This window comes from Danio aesculapii, chromosome 14 (assembly GCF_903798145.1).
Source record: "Danio aesculapii chromosome 14, fDanAes4.1, whole genome shotgun sequence".
In the NCBI taxonomy this organism is placed as follows: domain Eukaryota; kingdom Metazoa; phylum Chordata; class Actinopteri; order Cypriniformes; family Danionidae; genus Danio; species Danio aesculapii.
In genome coordinates, this window is record NC_079448.1 from 45603763 (window position 1) to 45624305 (window position 20543).

At 36.3% G+C, this 20543-nt stretch overlaps 2 protein-coding genes across 2 annotated transcripts in view; both read right to left on the reverse strand.

Annotated features, from left to right (window-relative positions):
* Window positions 1-5089, reverse strand: part of adh5 (alcohol dehydrogenase 5) — an 11333-nt gene extending 6244 nt beyond the window's left edge. The window contains exons 1-5 of the mRNA XM_056471912.1: window positions 5023-5089; window positions 4384-4485; window positions 1301-1442; window positions 1049-1136; window positions 1-89 (exon numbers count right to left, since the gene is read on the reverse strand). The exon at window positions 1-89 is cut by the window's left edge and continues 131 nt beyond it. Of these exons, the coding sequence (XP_056327887.1) occupies window positions 1-89; window positions 1049-1136; window positions 1301-1442; window positions 4384-4485; window positions 5023-5040 (439 nt within the window). The 5' untranslated portion in view covers window positions 5041-5089. The remainder of the gene's footprint in view (window positions 90-1048; window positions 1137-1300; window positions 1443-4383; window positions 4486-5022) is intronic.
* Window positions 5090-7272: 2183 nt separating this feature from the next.
* On the reverse strand, window positions 7273-19767 carry gar1 (GAR1 homolog, ribonucleoprotein). The gene is made up of 7 exons (XM_056472953.1): window positions 19682-19767; window positions 16558-16757; window positions 16327-16481; window positions 15341-15400; window positions 13260-13374; window positions 10851-10991; window positions 7273-7782 (listed from the first exon to the last, which is right to left on the reverse strand). The coding sequence occupies exons 2-7, from the start codon at window positions 16745-16747 to the stop codon at window positions 7772-7774; spliced, it is 672 nt and encodes a 223-aa protein (XP_056328928.1). The 5' UTR covers window positions 16748-16757; window positions 19682-19767; the 3' UTR covers window positions 7273-7771.
* Between the last annotated feature and the right edge of the window lie 776 nt (window positions 19768-20543).

A 20543-nucleotide genomic window follows, 5' to 3' on the forward strand; every position in this document is an offset into this window, starting at 1 on the left:
TGCTGGTGCCCATGAAGTGGAAGAGCTGCTTTCCTTTGCAGGTGAACCTGGAGGTGTTATCGGGCATCAGACCCTGACCCTGGGTCACCCTGAAAAATCACAGCACAACTGAGTGTCTGCAACTACAGTTAGGTCCACAAATATTAGGACATCGACACAATTCTAACATAGTTGGCTGTATACACAAACACAATGGATTATTATTACTATTATTGCTTAGTTACTTTTGGTCCCATAACAAGTGGGAGGCACATATGCAAACTGTTTATTTCCTACAGCGTTCACCTGATTTGGCTGCAAATACTCTTAAATTAAATGTGTTGGTGTAAAATGTTAGACTTGTGTCGATGTCTCAGTATTTATGGACCACACTGTAAATCTGAAAAAAAAACAACACTACTAATCAAATGTTTGAAGTCGTAAGTATTTTAGCTTTATCTTTTTGTTTTTAAAAAGTTAATTTGCTCAAAAATAATATGCTTAAAGAGATTTTACTATTAAAATAAAATTCTGCCATCATTTACTCAAACTAGTTTATATAAATGTAAAAGTAGATGTTATGAAGATATTTTAAACACTCTTCAAAATATCTTCTTTTGTGTTCAACAGCATAAGGGAAGTCAAAGGTTTGAACCCGCTTGAGGGTGAGTACATTTTAATTTTTAAACCTTTTTTTAATAAAATAAATGTATGTTTATCATTTATATTGGTCACACTTTATGTTGATGGTCCATTTGTTGAATTTAAGTTACATTGCATCTACAAGCCAACTAATTCTCATTAGATTATACGTAGACTCTTAGGTTGGGGTTAGGCTTAGTGTAAGTTGACATGTTTCTTATAGTAGAAATCAACAAATATTAAGCAAACAATCAACTAATACTCAAATGGACAATCAAAATAAAGTGTTACCTTTTTAAAATCAAATGTATACACTTATTGTAAGTTATAAAAACTTTATTCAAGAAAAACTTAATCTTGCTGACCCAACATTTTTAAGAGCTGTTTGTTATAAAGGAGAATATGACATTTTATAGTTCATAATTACCTGATTTTCTGGCACAGGTTGGTTTTAGGATTTTTACAGAACTTGCACTCTCCGCACTGAGGCACATACAGTGGAATAACAGTATCACCTTCATAAAAAAATACAAATATAAGTGAGCTTTAGGATTTAAAAATACCAAACATTAACCTGTTTACCATGTCTTTCATTGCTAATATTCACTGTTTGCAACCTGTTAGCAAACCTGTCTCTATGTGTCATTCGAGTGAGGGTAAATAGTCTATTTTGACATGCCTGGTTTGAATTTGGTGACCCCTTCACCGACGCTCTCAACAGTGCCTGCCCCCTCATGACCCAGGATGACAGGAAACAAGCCCTCTGGGTCACTTCCACTGAGAGTGTATGCATCAGTGTGACACACACCTGTAGCATGGATCTGAAACACACAAACAAGTTAAAGATTTCCAACTACATTACAGACTTTGAATACATTTCTCTCTATAAGTGACTTTATTGCTTAATTATTTTAATATAGTACACAGAAATTCTGCATAACGGCGCTTCAGAAGAGACAGCAGAGTCAAAACTGACCCTTTCTGCGCCTGCACAGTGTAAAGCTGACATAAAACATGGTCTCTTGACAGGTTGCAGCTGCAAGCCAGTCTGTTACAGCTATAGCAGAGCCAGTGCAATTAGGAAAGCACATCCTGACGTTATCAGTTAAAGGGATAGTTCACACAAAAATGGTTACGAATAAAAAAATCAAGTTGTATGTGGCTTCTTTTATTATTGCAGATCATTTAGGATGATTTTGTTTTTGCTGAAACAGTTCTTGGTGAATGATAAAATGCAAGACAACAGCTATGACACTTTAAGAGTTAAAAAAAACAACACATATGCAGGTGTAACAGAATTAATAACTGATTGGAAAGCTTTTGAAACAATACTATTGGTTTCATCAAGAAACTAAACATCACTAACATTATTCGATTTAATCCACAGCCTGAGCTTCAATTATGATCGTACTAGAACTCTAGATTATATGTATATAATACATACATAGGTACTGTATGATGCATGAGTGTGCTCCACGCTGGTGAGTGGGCTTGACAAACCACCTGTAGGACAGACTCCTCCTTGTCTTAATGTACCCGACATTTTGTCAGAAACACTCATATGCTTAACCTGTTTGTTTCTATGTCTGTTTATATAACTCTTATTTTCATTTATAGCACTTAATTTTTGCATTTCTTGTTTAAATGCACTATAAATAGCAGCTACGCTAATTATTTTATTTATTCTCTATTTCCACTTGGGGATACTCATCCAGAGGCCTCTAGAGATTATGCAGCATCATTGATGCAATCCAAGACCTGTGAAGAAATGATGCCAAGGTTTTCATAATCCTGGACCAGGCCGTATCCTGAGCTGATGCTGTGGTGGTCATGGAGGAGTGGAGTGCATGAGACTGATTCCTGAAAGACCACAGTGACAGACGAGTCTCTGCATTGATCCCGTGGGCCAGCCTGACCTACTGACACCTGCAGTTCTCCATGATGGACGTCCAGCGTTCTCCTGCCTCCAGCGCCCAGACTGCAGCTCTGCACCAGAAGTTTGGCCAGAGGAGAAATGGTCGTGCCCAACTGAGCCTGGTTTCTCTCAAGGTTTTTTTTTTGTTTCACTTTTGTCAATTGGTGAAGTGTCGCCACTGGCTTGTTTGGTTGGGACTTGTGGAGCTGTGCATCGATGGATTTGCTCTTTAGTGTTTGGACTCTCAGCAGTGAAAATTAAATCACACTGAACTGAACTGCTAAGCTGCTTTGACACAATCTACATTGTAAAAGCGCAATAGAAATGAACAGATTCATGTGGAGCTACAGCATGGCGTGTTCGTCATTTCAACAGCCAATTACATCGGACTGAAACACGACTCAAAAAAGGTGGCTTTTAACAGCTATTCAATAATAAACAGGTAACGCAGGCGTCCATTTTTAATATACGAGTTGCTGCTTTTCTCATGCAAATTGCAGCTGTACAATGTGTTTTAGTGACCAAAAAGCATTAACAAAACAATTTTTGGATTGAACTCAGAGATGTGAATTTGGATGAAAAAATAGATCAGCACACGACCTCTGTGTTTGTCAAAAAACAGGAGGTAATTTGACCAAGAATTTTAAGGCTGGTCGTGAGAGAGAGAAAAAAAACAGACATTCTAGATTTGGATGGAAATAAAGCCCCCAACTACATTGAGAGAAACTTGGTTTTATATTTGCACATTCGTTCAGTGACAACCTATGACATGCTCCCTATATTGTTTACGATAGTACTTTGAATATTCGGTCTCAAATCACATGCAAGTATGACTTTGAAACAACATTAGCACTGTTTGTTTAACTGTGAACAATGTTGTATTTTGATAAACATTGGCTGCTAAATACAATTTCACTGTTCAATGTAATGTGTATTTATATAGGGCATTTATTGTGTTTGACCATACATCCAAAGCGCTTCACAACCACGAGGGGGGTCTCTCCACACCACCACTAGGGTGCGGCATCCACTTGGATGATGCGATGGCAGTCACAGGCCAATGGCACCAGTGCGCTCACCACATACCAGCTATTGGTGGGGTGGAGAGACAGTGATAGAGCAAATTCGGTGGATGGGGATGATTGGGAGGCCATGAAGGGAATTTGGCCAGGAATCCAGGGTTACACCCCTACTCTTTACGAGAAGTGCCATGGGACCTCAGAGAGTACCGTCTCATCTGAACCATATAGTATATCTGAAACAATATAGTGTCCCCTTCAGTTTACTGAGGCATTAGGACTCACGCAGACAACAGGTTGAGCGCCCCCTGCTGGCCTCACTAACACTACTTCCAACAGCAACCTAGTTTTCCCATGTGGTTGCCCATCCATGTACTTATAGGCTCAGCCTTGCTTAGCTTCAGCAAGCAACCAGTCTTGGGCTGCAGGATGATATGGCTGTGTAATTATAAATATTTTTAAGGAGAAAGTCAGAACGTGCGAATATAACACCAACTTTACCTCAATTCCAACGATCCCCTGTAAATGAAATGAAGTGAGAATCCCTAATGTCCCCATACAAAACACTTACAGTCATATTAGGACTAAAGTGATGGTAGCATTTGACTTAAAATCACCTAGGTCGCCAGTTTCAGCTAAAAAATTTCTTTTATGTCCTACTGAAAAAGAAAAAAAGTCACCTACATCTTGGATGGGATGAGGTTGAGTACACTAAAGTATGTTAATGCTATCATTATTGTGTGATTGTTAATTAATAACTGCAGTCTACGCATATCAAATAACCGATTGCTTTTGTTGAGAGGTACAATGTTCAGATTAATAGTTTACCTTCACACGAACTTCATGGGCTTTAGGTGGAGCAACCTCCACCTCCTCAATGGAAAGAGGCTTACCAGCTTCCCAGGCCACTGCTGCCTTACATTTGATCACCTGGAAATTAAATTAGAAACTTTTTTAGTTCACAAACACTTATAAGAGATGCTTTACTCACTATTTTACACCTAAAATGAAGGTTATGTAAGACAAAGCTCTGATATAGTACACTTAAACACACACTGTTGTTGTTGTTTTCAGTTAATAGCAAAATATGTCCAGCATATGGCCAATCTGTATTTGCATGCGATAAGAAATCGCTGCTGAAGGTGAAAGGCTGTTGAACGCAACAATGAAGAGATTAGATGAACATGTTTCTGATCTTTTATGCATGCACACGGTCACACAGCTGAATTCAGAAAACAAGGGCAACTGGAAACAGGTCAAAACAACACAAAAGATCTTTGTATACTCGGATTTGCACTCCTGTCATGAACAAGTGCTGCTACATATTCTGCTACGTTTTTTGATTGGACTGCGTTTCGTGCTCGAATTTTTCCACAAATATAGCACAATTATGCACATTAAACACGAACAAATGTACTCTGTTGATATTTATTCACAGGGTGTAGGCAAATTTCGCTGCAAACTTACTTTCCCAGTTGTGTCCATGCTTTTTCTTTCAGCGCGAGAGGAAGAGAAGGAGGGGCGTGGTAAACTGAAGAACCCTTTCTTCGACCAATAAGAGACGAGGACGTGCCTACGCTAGAGCAAAGAACGTTGTTTTTCTCATCGAGGGCAGTGCTTGGGCAATTCATTGGTCTGTTGCTAAACGATTTATCAGTTGAACTGTTAGACGATAAATCAAAGAGCGAGCTTTTCTTCCTTCACGAACTAGAAATAGCTTGTCAAACCATTCCTGACACTTGTACTCTGTAAATGCTTAATTACGTATATGGATTTCGTTTAATGATTTGATAAAGGCTTGTATATCCGAAATGACGTACAATAGAAATGTTCAAAAGTAACAAAATGTACGTATATAATTATAAATTCCTATTTAGTCTACTGCAGTATTTACATACAGTATTCAACTTTCGGATCAATACTTTTCATTAAATGTGTCCTAAAACTTTTGAACAACACCCATTTTATCTTAAGACAATTTTAAAAAACAGTTTTGATCGACGTGACGTCAAATGCTGACTAATGTTGACTATATAAAGAAAACTTTGTCGTTTATTTTTTGAGTGAAAAGTTGTAAATGAAAAAGGGATCTAGCAAAATATATTTTTAAAATGACAACACTCAGTTATTTTACTTTAAAAGATATTATTATTTTTTTAATTATGAAAACAAATCCAACAAATGTCTCGAATATATTGCTAATCTTCTTTGTTTTATTGGAAAAAATCCACAGACACAAACAGAAATTTGCCAGGTCATCTCCAACATTAACCATTTTTTGTATCGATTTTGATTTATTTCTACTGTGAAACTGTTGAAAAGCAAAAAAACTGAGATATGTATATTGTATTAGTTTTTTTATTCCCTTATTAACTGCTCAAAATCATTGGATGTAGAAATGCTGTACATTATGCTTTGTGGATTTTATAACCATTGTTATATTAGTTTTATGTTCACCTTTTATGTTGTGTAGTATGTATGTTCCCAATGGTTTGTGCAACAAAAATATATATAAATTATATATATATATAGAGAGAGAGAGAGAGAGAGAGAGAGAGAGAGAGAGAGAGAGAGAGAGAGAGAGAGAGAGAGAGAAACTGTGCACATTGTATACGGACCTATTTTTATTGATTTGTATATGAACATTGAATAATATACAATGCATTGAATATGATATATTTATATTTTATTTAATTTTTATATATAAATATCTTCTTTTTTACTATTTACTGTGTTTTTTCTTCATGTGTTACTTCATGTAAACTTTGTGAATGCTTTGTCAATACATTTGTAATATTTGTCATGCCAATAAAGCAATTATTGAATTGAGAAAGAGAGATGGAGTTTTTTGAAACAGATATGACATAATATTACATATGTGTATAATATAACGATATATGCATGCATGTTTGTTTATTATTACTTAAATTCTTTTATATGTTTTGTATTTTTATTGTATTTGCTTTAGCAACGTTGTGGTTTGTTTCAGTCATGCCAATAAAACTCTTTGAATTTGAGAGCGAGTTTAATAGTGATAGTTTAATAAAAGCTTTAGTGTTAGAAGACACGTCTTTTTTTTTAGATAACTTTAAATTAAGATTTATAACTATTATCTACATAGATTGCTGTATAGTTAATGGGGAAACATTTTCAGGGACTTACATTTATAAAATGCAAGTTCTTAGAGGAAAATAATCCCATTATCATTATTGCTGTAAACAGAACAATACAAGTGTGTCCTACATAATACCATAATATCACTTCCTTTTATTATAAGCCTGTATAACTACAGATACAGTGGGCAAGTGTATTAATAACCACAAATAAATAATCCTACTCACCAAAATGCCATTCTCTAAGGCCTGAAATGTGGTCAAAACTCTTGGAGTAGTTCAGACAACCCTGTTTTATTCATTAGGAGGATCTTCAAAATTGTAGAAATATTATTACTAGCCAGATTCTATGGAAACACTGTTTCCACAAGAAAATCCAAGAGAAATTCCCAGTGCTGTCTGATTGTACACTGAAAGATCTGGAAAATCCATGATTAAACACTTCGTCCAGCTGTTGATAATACACACTGCTGTTTAGAAAGAAACAGTCTCTGTTCATTTCACAGAAACAATAAATCTCTCTTATTCAGAAGAGGATTTCAAAACCCAATCTCTTTTGCTTTGCTCTGAACAAACATCAAGAGAGAATTAGTAAAAACCAAAGTGTTGTAAATAAACCACAGAATTTATTAAGTCCATGGAGGCATCTGAAGTTCAACAAACAAAATGGCAATGTTTTTAAATGTAGACATTCATCAAACCAAAAATTAAATGTTTTTACATTGTAATCTGTGAAGTTGGCTTCACATATCATAATCCTGGTGCTGTTCAAGTTACTACTTGTCCAACGTCAAGTAACTGTAAAAACATAAGTTGATGCAAACCAACCAGTCAAGGTTGTGGAAACACCCGTCCTCTTGTACACAGATATGCGAACATTAGCCTAAAACATTAGCCCTATCAGTATACCAAATAAAAACAAAAGTCCACTGCTGAGAAAATACATGTATGGTACAAAACGAAGTAAAAAGTTCAGCTGTACAAGAGAAGAGTCAATTAGCAGTCTAAAGACTTTGGTTGGCCTCACACGCTGCTGCTTCTGACTTCTCAATGAAGGTCTTATCAGCCAATGAAAGGACAGATCCCATCCTGCGAGACATTCATCATCTTCCACCTGCAGAGCAATAGGAAATTTGTCTAATTAATGTATACGCACTTAATGAAAATGGTAGACAGCAGCTCAGTTGTATTACATTCATACTTCTTAAAGAAATATTTCACCAAAAAAGATTAAATATAAATTCTCTAACTCAAGAGGTTGTATGAATTTCTTTCTGTTGAACACTAAACAGGATATTCTGCAGCAAAATAAAGGGGAGGGGGGGCAGCCATTGACATCAATAGTTTGAACAAAAATAAAAAAACACTATAGAAGTCAATGGCTGTTTTTATTCTTCAGAATATCTTCCTTTGTGTTCAATGTAGTGATGTGCGGATGATGGTTATATCCACGGGCGCTGTGGATAATAAAAGGTCAGGTGGTTAATAAAAATACATTATGATTATTACGGCCATATGTATGTGCCTGTATGTTCTCTCTCGCTCTCTCTCTCTCTCTCTCTCTCTCTCTGTGTCAATTCTCAGGATAACCCACTCCCGTTTTCCATTCGTCCGTGAAGATGTCAATCTCCATTACTCCATGTGACGTCATCACCTTCGCTGCCAATCAGGAAGGGAGTTATAAGTTTTAAAAGAAGGAGACCGGGAAAGCTTATTCTCTCTTGCTTGCTTTTCTCTAGTTGGCCTTTTTGCGTGTGCTTTGGCTTGTGTTGCGAGTTATTACGTTGATGTGACTTTAGAGCTTAATCTTTGTTCTTCTTTCTGTTTTGTTCGCTGTTACCAGCTTGTATATGTGTATTTGACTATCCCTGATTTCTGTTGTCTGAATTCCCCTGGGAATCGAGGAGTTTAGAGGTCATGTGGCAAACACCTCGCAACACGCAGAAAACTCCACAGTCTAAACAAACTAGTTTAGAAGAGAGCGCCACCCGTTGTAGGTTTTCTCCATATCTTTGGTAAGAAGTGTAGTATTAGATCTAGCGTGCAAACACTGAAGAGGTTTTGTTTGTTTATTTTCTAATAGATAGTTTTGTTATATTACTTTCTTTTATTTGGCGCCACTTAAGTCTTGTTTCCCCATTCATAAGATACATTAATTGATTTATTTTCCTTACTTGTATATATTTTGCTGTTTGACTTCTTTTCACTTATTTTTGCAGTATTTTGGTTGTCGTTTTGTTATTTTGCCTTTTGCCACCAACTCACCAAAAACTGAGTCGCTTCAAATGTTACCTCTTTAACCCCTAGAGATAAAACTTTAAAGTCGTAACAAAGATTAATTGGGTGGGTCATGGGTGGATGAGATTAATTATTAATGATTTTTGCTTTGTATTTTTTAAACATTCCGTAAACTACAAATGAGGTGATGCATTTTTCATCAGGCAAAAGGGCCCTAATTTGTAGGTAATTTTTGTTTTAAAAATGTGTGTGTGGTGGAGGTCCACTTTAAAGCAGAAATGGAGGCGAAACAGATCCGAGAGAAACTTAAGGGATAATTAAAAAACAAAATGAATGAAAAGAAAAATGCTGTATGGGATCGGTTTAGTGAAGTGGGTATTGAGGATGAATCAAGTGCTGGATATGTAATATGCAATGGCTGTGAAACATCGAATGTATATTAAAGCCACAAGATCGATACCTCAAATATGAAACATCATGTGTGTGCTAAATCGAAAGGTCAATCAAGTCAAAGTCAGACCAGTGACGGTTGCAGACCAGAGTAACTGGGGGGCCGGGCAGGCCCACTTGTATGTTAAAGTGTGCCTCCTAAAAGTACATAACAAACTACTTAATTATTCGAAGTCATTTTTTTTTCATGCATCACCCTGCAGTCTTCACAAACAAGATAATTAAGGCCCAAAACCAATTCTACCCCTTAACCCTTCGTCATTCTCTTTAGCTTGAAGGCGTAGGGCTAAGGGGAAAGGCTAGATACCTCTCGGAAGAATGGTGTTTCAGGACCACACTCGAAACCAAGAGGCACGGGCGTAGCAACCGGGGGGGACCGGGAGGATCCGTCCCCCTCACTTTTAGAGACAGACCATTTAGAAACAGGTGATTAATAATTATATGAACATATGATCTCATACAGCCATCCCCCCACTTTTAAAATGTCCGCTACGCCCCTGCCAAGAGGTAAGAACATTTCCCAGAATACACTAGCCACAACGGCAGCTTAGCTGCACCTGGAGGTAACACTCGTCGTAGAGGTCACAGGATGATGGAGCGTGAAGGAACGTGTAGTCTGGCACATTTGTTACCCACGACAAGTCAAGATTTTATCAAAAGAAAAAATAATTAAATAAAAGAATTCACATAATCTGACATAGTGACTTTCGCAACCAACAATAAAAATCGTGTGATCTGACCGGGGCTTAACTTTGTGTTCAATAGAAGAAAAACGCAGATGGATTTGGAACAAAAATAGAAGGAGAATAAGTAACACATTTTCCAGTTTTGGGTGAACTATCCGATAAGCAGATTCATTCCTTCAGCTTTAATGGGAGAGTTTCACCCAAAAGTTCATGTTAATTCACACCCTTGATTAATACAAAACACATTAAGGTTTTACAAAGCAAAATGATTATTCTATGCAAAAACTAAACATTATTTACAGCATTATAACCTTTAATCCACAACAGTTCACCACAGCCAAGCTTCATTTATTATATTAATGCCTTTTAAATATTGAGAATCTGAAGATAATCTTACTGATTGATCACCCACAAACACAACCTTACTTTTTTATATAGAGTGCAGCATCAGGGATGAGCTTAAGTAAATTCCATTTTTATGATTAACACAATGCACGTCTTCCCAATCTGTGGTAAACACCATCAGTTCACATGCGAGTGTGCATACATCATTCATTATCTAGCTTATTGAACAGAATGATTGTTTTGTTTCATTTAACCTCAGTGTATCATCACGAGAACTGTTGTACGTTATGAATTCATCAATGAGCAGAGTTTTAGCTTAAATTTTCTTTTATGTTCATCTGCTCAAGAAAAACCTCTCCTACATCTTGAAGAGTGAGAAAATCATCAGCTATTTTCATTTTTGGGTAAACTATTCTTTCAAATATGACAGCAAAGACATTTTCACTTAGATCTGCTGATTTACCTCTGAATCCACGTCCACCGCCTCCACCTCTGCCTCCTCTGAATCCTCCACCGCCACCTCCACGTCCACCAAATCCTCCTCCGCGCCCACCAAATCCTCCACGACCTCCACCGTTGGCACCGCGACCTCCACGGAAGCCACCTGCAGATACAGTCTTCGCTTTAGGACTCTCTCAAAGGCAGAGCACAATGTTAACACAACACAACTACATGCTCAAGTGTCCATATAATGTTATTCATTTGTTTTGGCAGAATTTAAGTTCCTCTGAATCTCCCTTTGCACAGTGATAGGAACAATAGTGGGGGACTTCAGATTTATACATAAGATATAATGCATCAATTCAAGTGTATTTGTATAGTGCTGTTTACAAGAACTATCGTCTCAAAGAAGCTTTATAATTACATTACTACATTACAATCAAATTAAGCTAAAGTTATAGAGGTGTGATTATCATGCCATCGATTCGGTTCAATTCGATATCTCGGTGCATTGACGATGCTTTCCATACACAGTTTTAAATTTTCTTCACAGTACAACAATTATTGTATTTATATGTAGAAATAAACTTATATACTATTTGTAATACATCTTTAATACAAACAGTGAGATATATAAACTGTACCTTTAAACAACACGAGCATTTATAGCAACTAAACAAATATAAATATCCCGCTCGCTTTCCGAGTTTTGTCTAGGGAGTTCGTTTTTACACCCCTATGATTGGTCATGCGCTCAACAGAAAGGGCTGTGAGTGGCTCCAACGCTTTGGCACTGTTCACCGATGATAAACACTGATAAACGGCAGCGCAGCCAGCGACGATCACAGCTGATCCATGATTGACGCGGAGGAGAAAATTCAGCAGATTCTGTATGCAGAAGTATCGCTGTAACAGCCGGACGGAGAGGAAAAGTCACGCCAGCAGGTCAAATGGGCCAGTGAGTGAGTGAGAGAGAAAGAAAAGGAGTACTTTCATTTTCTCAATCGCAGTGAAATAGAGGCTTCTGCTGTAATGCACGCTCTTAATGCACGTTATTTATTAAATATATTATTATAATTTGTTTTCTATGTAAAACTATACATTCAATATTAGATGAGGATTGTATAGTATATATATATATATATATATATATATATATATATATATATATATATATATATATATATATATATATATATATATATATATATATATATATATATATATATATATATATATATATATATAATTATTTTTTTTTTTCCTTGTTTTGTTCTGAATACAGGTAACAATTAAAAGATTTGCAACTTCAACTCAATGCAATTAAGTACTAATTGTTTATAATGAATGCAGGGCTGGGCAATTTGGCCTAAAAACAAAATTGAATATTTTAACTCGGTTAAGATTAATGAAAGATTATTTAATTCATTTATTTTTGCCCTCATAGTTCACTGACCAGTTTTGCACAGTGAATATGCTCACATATTAAAAATGAGAGATTTTTGAATGAAAGGCGCACTACTTGATTTTAAAGTATCTACTATCTATGATTATTTATTGAACATCAACATCGAACAACTGAAATTAAAACACACATTGCCTAAAACCAACAGTTAATTTTGTCTTACGAAAAAAAGTGAAACAAATTAACTTGCACCGCGCCACCCTAAAACTCCCCCAACTTGTCTACCAAACTGACCAATCACAAAACTTGTGCAACGCGGTTGTCATGTACATTTTTTGAGTGGTGTATGAGACTGCGCGAAGGCTGCGCCGGATCATACGCATGTAAAGTGGGGTCATGTGGCTCCACTCTCTGTAGGTAATCGAAAAAATTGACTTGGGAAAATGAAATTGATTATAGGTAGTGAATGTCGATTACTTTGATTAATCACTCAGCTCTAAATGAATGACATTATAATTTCACTATAATTCACTATAGTGAATTTACTATTTCACTATATTTTTATTTCTTTCACTAATTTGACAACCGTCAAACGTCATCTGGGAAACTTTTGAATTTCTGAATTTCTGATTAGTAAAAAAATATTAGAGTTCCAATTAGGAAGACACTACATTCATATACGAAGCTGTTGAGTGTGTCAGTGCGCCATTTGGGATGTAGTGTTACTAATGCCTAGCAGATCTTTCACATTCACAAACAGCTAATTAACACAGTACATGAAAAATAATACCTGATACAATCATAATACTTTAATTTTATCTGACTAATCCAGATACATTTAAAAAAAACATTCTTTTGTCTTCATTTAGGCCTACCATCCATAATGAGAAAGCTCTTATGCCTTGTGGAAACTATCATTTTTATTGACAGTCAATGAATTTGAAACGTTTTTTGCATTGTAGCGTTTATGTATTATTTGAGATTAATGATGCATTTTTAGTCATGGTGACTATTGCACGGTCTTACCTCCTCTCCCACCTCTGCCGCCGCCTCCTCTCCCTCCACGAGGTGGCCCTTTCTCACCCGGAGGCCTGGGCAGGAACCTCTGCAGGGGTAGCAGCTTCATGGGGTCAATGTAGAACTGATGCAAGAGCAGAGAAAGAGAAAAGCTCATTAAAAAAAAAAAAAAAAAGTCTGCATAATGAAGTTAATCACAATGATAAGAGGCAGAACAGCCAAAGGAAGCCACTAAAATAGCTTGAAGGCTGGTAAGAATTTCTTTGATATTCTGGAGCAATATCTGCTTCTAAATTATGGATATTTCTAAAAGGAACACCCACTGATCGTTGTCTAATATTGGAAATAACACTGATAAGCAGCGGGGTGTTTAAAAAATACATTAGCAAGTAGACCACAAAACATGGCTAACTTTTCAAAGTTCTATGCTGACACATGCAAATGTTTAGAGTTGTGGAAACTTAAAACTTTTTTAATGATGCATCATTTAGGGCTGTACAATATATCATTTCAGCATCGATATCGCAATGTGCGCATCCACAAGTCACATCGCAGGTTCTGCAATGTTGAATTGGTATTATTATTGACCAGAATTTGAAAACACTTATGATTTATGAAGTTTTTGCAACATTTAAAAGAGACCAAAACATTCGTGTTTTTATAATTTAATTCAGTTTAAAAATATTGAGGCATTAAAAAAAAAAAAAAAAAAAAACTTTCAAGGTAAATTAATGGCATTTATATTATAGGTGGACATAGATTACATTTTTTAAATCTAGATTAAAAAAAATGTCATAACTGAACTAAACAGAAATTGAATTAAGACGTGGAGTATGCATATATTAGTGGCATTATTGACAAACTACTACCGTCTGTCCACACAGATCCAAACAGGCAGACCGCAGAGGTATACACCGGTCAGGTATACATCTGCGCTAAAATATCAAGGTTAAAGTCATCATAGCTTGCGTAGAATAGACCCAGCTCCCAACCCAACTTTGAGAATAGATTAACAGCGATTTATTTATTTTTTAATCGCGAGATAAGAGTCTCACATTAATGCCGATGACAGCCCACTATCATAATGTGAATGTGTGTGTGTGTGTATATATATATATATATATATATATATATATATATATATATATATATATATATATATATATATATATATATATATATATATATATATATGATAGACTATATGATGCTATTTTACAATTATAATATTTGTGCATCTAAATATTGCTAGACTTCCAGAAAAATCACATAGCACTGCATGCTTTGTTTGTGCAGTATCGTTGCTCTACTATATCTCTCAATGTTTGTGATTGATTTATTTTATGTAGATGCACTCCCATACATATTCATTTCATCTGATGAAATTATATATATATATATATATATATATATATATATATATATATATATATATATATATATATATATATATATATATATATATATATATATATATATATATATATATATATATATATATATATATATTCATTCATTTTCTTTTTGGATTAGTCTCTTTATTAATCTGGGGTCGCCACAGCAGAATGAACTCCCAACTTATCCACCATATGTTTTACGCAGCCGATGCCCTTCCAGCTGCAACCCATCACTGGGAAACATTCATACACACTCATTCTCAGACAATTTAGTTTACCCAATTCACCTATAGCGCATGTTTTTGGACTTGTGAGGGAAGCAATTTCGTGCAACCCTAGTATCATTACATTAAATGCTGACATGAACAATTATGCTTTTGAAATGTTAGCTTTAATAACACTAATTAACCTAACACTAATAAACTTAATTAGCTTACGATTATAGATTTTTTGTTTCTTTACTGATGTTACTTGTTAATGTTATTATATTTGTGTTCCAAATTTTTAAAAAGACTTTAAAAAGCTATAGTGTAACTACTGACAGTAATAACTATGCATTACAACAAGTTTTGTTTTTAATTTACAAAATCAAATTATAAGACAAAAAAATAAAAACTTCCCACATTTTACAAAAAAAAAGGGTTCAGACGTTAAAAAACAGACAACAAGGAAAATCCAAAAGACTGAGCTTACCTTCTGTAGCTTCTTGAATGAGGATGCCTTCATATTATCAGAGAGTTTGACTGAAAAATACTGAGGAATTGGTTAAGGACTTACTTACATAAGAAAGAATACATGCAGAAGTTTGTCTGCAAGTAGTTTTCAGCACAGCATCATTTTGAACATTTAGAGGCCCTAGAAACGCATGCATCTAAAAAAAAAGAGCAATGGGCTATATGCACAGCTAGTGTTTTTCAGCCAATGATAAACTTAAAGTTAAAGTTTGTGACTATTTTCAATTTCATAAGGTTTCATTTACAGCATAGACATTGTAAAGCAAATAAAACACAATTCGTTAAATAGACTCAAGCACTCCTTTAGTTGTTGGGATGAAAATGGGATGAAAGACTGTAAACGGAAGCACCATCAGTAGCAGCAGGCTAACGCAGAAACTCCATTGAAAATACTGGGGTAAAATAATGGTTCATATTTTAAAAGGGCCATGAAACCAGCTTCAAAATTTCCTTTCAAGCCGGAAGGATACATTTGTCCGAAAAAAATTAACCAAAAACAACCAATATTCACTTTTTCCTAATAGTGTTTTTAGCAACTTGAGACACATATATGACTGTCAACATCTCAAAAAACGTGTTTTGTGACCCTTTAAAGGCAGGGTGGAGAAAAATGGAATTTAACGCAGTGCTTCTTGTCTGGTCTGAGACCCACTTTAAATCATATATCTATTTGGCAGTGAAGATAACAAATTTTTTAAGAAATCAGACCTTAAACGTGGTGATTTTGTAATGACACAAGAGTTCACCAGGACGTGCTTGGGCTGGCTGACTGAAAATTAAAAGTGTACATATACCACATTCTAAGTGGGTTCTTGCAGCCTAAGCAACCTAAATATCCCACAGTAGCCTTTACAGAAATAATTATAAAAGAACATTTTACTCCACATCACTATGAAGTCATCTGACAGCACCGCCAACATCATATGCGAAATCATTTAAGGATACAAAATCACGCAGCTGCCCAAAGATCTCGTCCACCTTTCCAATCTGTTCTTTGTTTTCCAGATATACAGGAGCATTGAAGTATGGGACTTTGTTCTCCTCTGTCACACATTTACAGACAATCTCATCCTCACAGGGGTGCATGAACTCCCCCAGTGCTGAAAAACACAATGAGCTCAAATATAAAACACCACATCACTTAAAGTCATCGGGAAAAATAGAAAGAAACCTCACCGACAACATATTCGGGTGGGCCGTAGTCTTGGTTTCTGTTAAATCCACCTCTGCCTCCTCGACCACCACCAAATCCACCTCCACGACCACCTCCGAATCCACCTCCACGACCACCTCCGAATCCGCCTCCACGACCACCACCTCTGTTAAAACCCCCTCCTCGACCACCGCCGCCACCACGGAAAGACATAATGGAGATCCTGTAAAACACAATCAATCAAATCTCAAGATATAAAGGGCAATAAGAATGTTAAAGAGCCACTATTACGGGTTTTTGAAAATGACCTTCATTGCAGGGTGTAACACAGCACTAAGTGAGGTGAAATATTCAGCAATGTCTTAAATCTGAAAGTACATCGTGTTTAAAACTATTTATTCATCACCGCGATGCAGACGTGGACAATTCGGCATCGGTTCAGCAATAATCATAACCGGTTATTGTGCACTGACGTCATTTATCTCATTTGCGCTATGTCGCCGTAGCTTACTATGGTGAGGGAGGCGAGCGTGAGTATTTACAACGCTTCAACTACTTAAAAACGCAGAAACTGTGCACAATTTCACTGCGTGTGTGTTTGCTGGATCAGTCTTTCACTGACATTTACAGCAGAAGCCCCTATTTCACTCCGATTGAGAGAATGAAAGTTCTCTCTCTCTCTTTGGCTCATTTGACCTGCTAGCGTGACTTTTCCTCTGCTCTCGGCTGTTTTACAGAAATACTTCTGGATACAGACACAAAGGCATGCCTGCAGAGTTCTCCACCGTGTCTATCATGGATCAGCTGTGATCGCCCCTGCCGCTTATAAGTGTCACTCATCTGTGAAGAGCGCAGCGCACAAGAACCAATCGCAGCCGTTTTTGTTGAGGTTGTGACCAATCAAAGGGGTGTAAGAGAACTAGGACTAAGAACTAAGAGGACAAGGATCAGAAAGCGAGCGGGATATTTATATTTATTGCTATAAATGCTCATGTTGTTTAAAGGTACAGTGTATATATATATATGTGTATATATATATATATATATATATATATATATATATATATATATATGACTGTTTGTATTAAATGAAAAAATTGCATTACAAATAGTATATAAATATAAATATATTCACACATTTTAATACAAGAATTCTGCTGTGAAGAAAATATAAAACTGTGTATGGAAAGCACCGTCAATGCACCGAGATATCAAATTGAACCGAATCAATGGCATGATAATCGTAACCGAACCGTGAGACCAGTGTAGGTTCACAGCTCTAGTAACGAGTCTTTAGCCATGCCAGCGTGACGTTGATATGGAACCTAAGCCCCGCCCATTTGCTGTGCACACAGACCCAGAAGAATTGAAACCCCCGTCCCCACCCACAATCACTGTAGCAGATCCTGGTTGAATCAAGTCACGTATACGCTGTGCTCTGAAGTGTGAGGGAAAGTTTGTGTTATTTTCCCTGATGAGGCTATGAAGAGTCAGTGGTTGACGTTTATCTTTGCAAATATACCTCAGCATTATAGCCCAGCCTTGTGCTGTGTTCCCGTCATTTTTCTGATGAGTGCTTCAGCAATACACGCTTACAACGGGGGATTCATCAGCCGTTTGTTCAGGATGTGAAGGATCAGAAAAGACTATGTAGGACATTGCAGAGCTTGACAGGAACTTTATCTGTACACAGTTCATGGACCAGTTCATTAGTGTTAGTAACTGTTTTATAAAGCATGTTTTGGGCGGCCGCTGTGATTGGATCCTATACCAAAGTGGGCAACCCGGAGGTTTCACAGACTGTACCCAAATGCTGGGGGGAGGGGGGGTAAGACCAATCAGCCTGTTGTTGGATACCCCAAAACAAAAATATGTCCCTTTTAAATAATAGGGGCTATTTAAGCAGAGACACTGCAGGTTAAATAATAAACAACAAGATACATTTTCCAACTGACTGATTACTTTATAACATACAAACTTTCTTTATATTAGAAATGTTTGAAAATGTTGTGTTTAAATATACAAATAAGGCATCACTGAATTAAAGATGAGTTAATTTGCATAGATTTCTAGCAGAAAAATATGAATGTGGATGATGTAAGGCTCAATTTAGTTTTTACAATGGAGAGTTTAGGAATAATCAGGCAATCAGGTTTATGAACATAGCGAATATTCAGATTATAGATATTAATAAAACTAATAAGTTAGGTGTAAGTGCTGCTGAAGTGGAGCTTTGTGGCTAAGTGCAAAAAACAAGTAATTTTGAGAAAGCATCTACATCCACAATTTTATTAAGTGTTGTATTTGTGTTTTTACCCACTAGAATGTTAAACACCTATGAAAAAGCAAAGTTGTTTAGCCTACAGTGTCTCTCACCTGGAAGGAATAGCTCACCCCCCCAAAAATACTTTCTATTTACTCACCCATAAGTGGTTACAAGCCTTTATTAGCTATTGAGGTAAATATGGTTTTATATTCGCACATACTGATTTTCTCCTTATCAATATAATTACAACAGTATTCTTTGTTGATTCTAAACCGTGAAATTGTATTAGAAGCCAACGACTGACAAAGTACAACATCATTCACAGAATATATAATGTTAATGTTGTTTCAGTCATACTTGCACGGGACTTCAAACCAAATATTCAAAGTAGAGAGGTGAATGTGGGAATATTCCACACATGAAATATACCTCAATGAAAGTCAAGCAGGTCTGGAAGAAGTAAACGGCAAAAACGATGAGAGAATGTTCAGTTTTGGGTGAACTATCCCTTTAAACTAACGTTAATCTCTGGCTAAGCGCAAACTAACGTAGTGTTAAACAGAAAAAAACGTTTGATCAAAAACGACTAGTTCTCCAGTTGATGACCACTGTTATTGTGACTGCTGGTAACACATTATTACGTAAATTATTTAAATAGCTACTAAGTCTTATCGCAATATTATAATCACAAACTCTCATAAACTGAATGAAACTCATGGTACTAGAGCGCTATCGAACATGCTGAACCAGGCATGCAGGTTAGCTTTTTAGCATGTCTAATATATCCGAGTGTAAAACAAGAGGCGCATTACACCAAAATATATGCCACATAAACATAATTTATTATAAAACTCGAACAGAAAGTACAAGTAGTTATTTACCTTTAAAGTTGTGCGGTTGGAATATGAATGATCAACACGCTGTCGACTCTGTACCACATGTGCCCTGCACAGCTTGCCGTAAATGAACACCGGTTCACATACTGTCGTAAACAAGGAAGTTGTAACCATGTTTGGGCGCTAGAAGCGTACGTGTCAACTTATCCAGCATGTTTTATGCAGCGGATGCCCTTCCAGCTGCAACCCATCACTGGGAAACATCTATACACACTCATTTACCAACATACACTAGGGACAATTTTTTATCTTACCCAATTCACCCAATTCAGCACCCAAAGGAAACCCTCGCAAACACGGGGAGAACATGCAAACTCCACACAGAAACGCCAACTGCCGAACCAGCGACATTCTTGCTGTGAGGCGATCGTGCTACCCACTGCGTACAGCCTACTATGAAACTTATCTAATTATTATATGCTAATATTTACAGACTTTCCCAGAGATGGGTTGCCGCTGGAAGGGCATCCGTTGTGTAAAACATGTGCTGGATAAGTTGGCGGTTCATTCCGCTGTGGCGACCACGGATTAATAAGGGACTAAGCTGAAAAGCATGAATGTTTAAAGACATGTCCTTATGTTTGTTATGCCAATTTCATCTTTTAAAATGTAATTTTAAGCCTTTTCCTGGGGTATTTCCCTTTATTATTATTATTGCATATCTTTTCTTTGTCTGATTTATAGTTGACAATTTCAAACATATTACTCTGAAACTTCTCTAATTAATATATGGTTTGTCTGTAATTGTTTAGTCTGCATGTATTTAATTTTATTATTAAATGCTCTGATAGGGTTTTGTTACTGGTTATTATTCATTATGTGCAATGTTTACAAGGCATAAATGCAA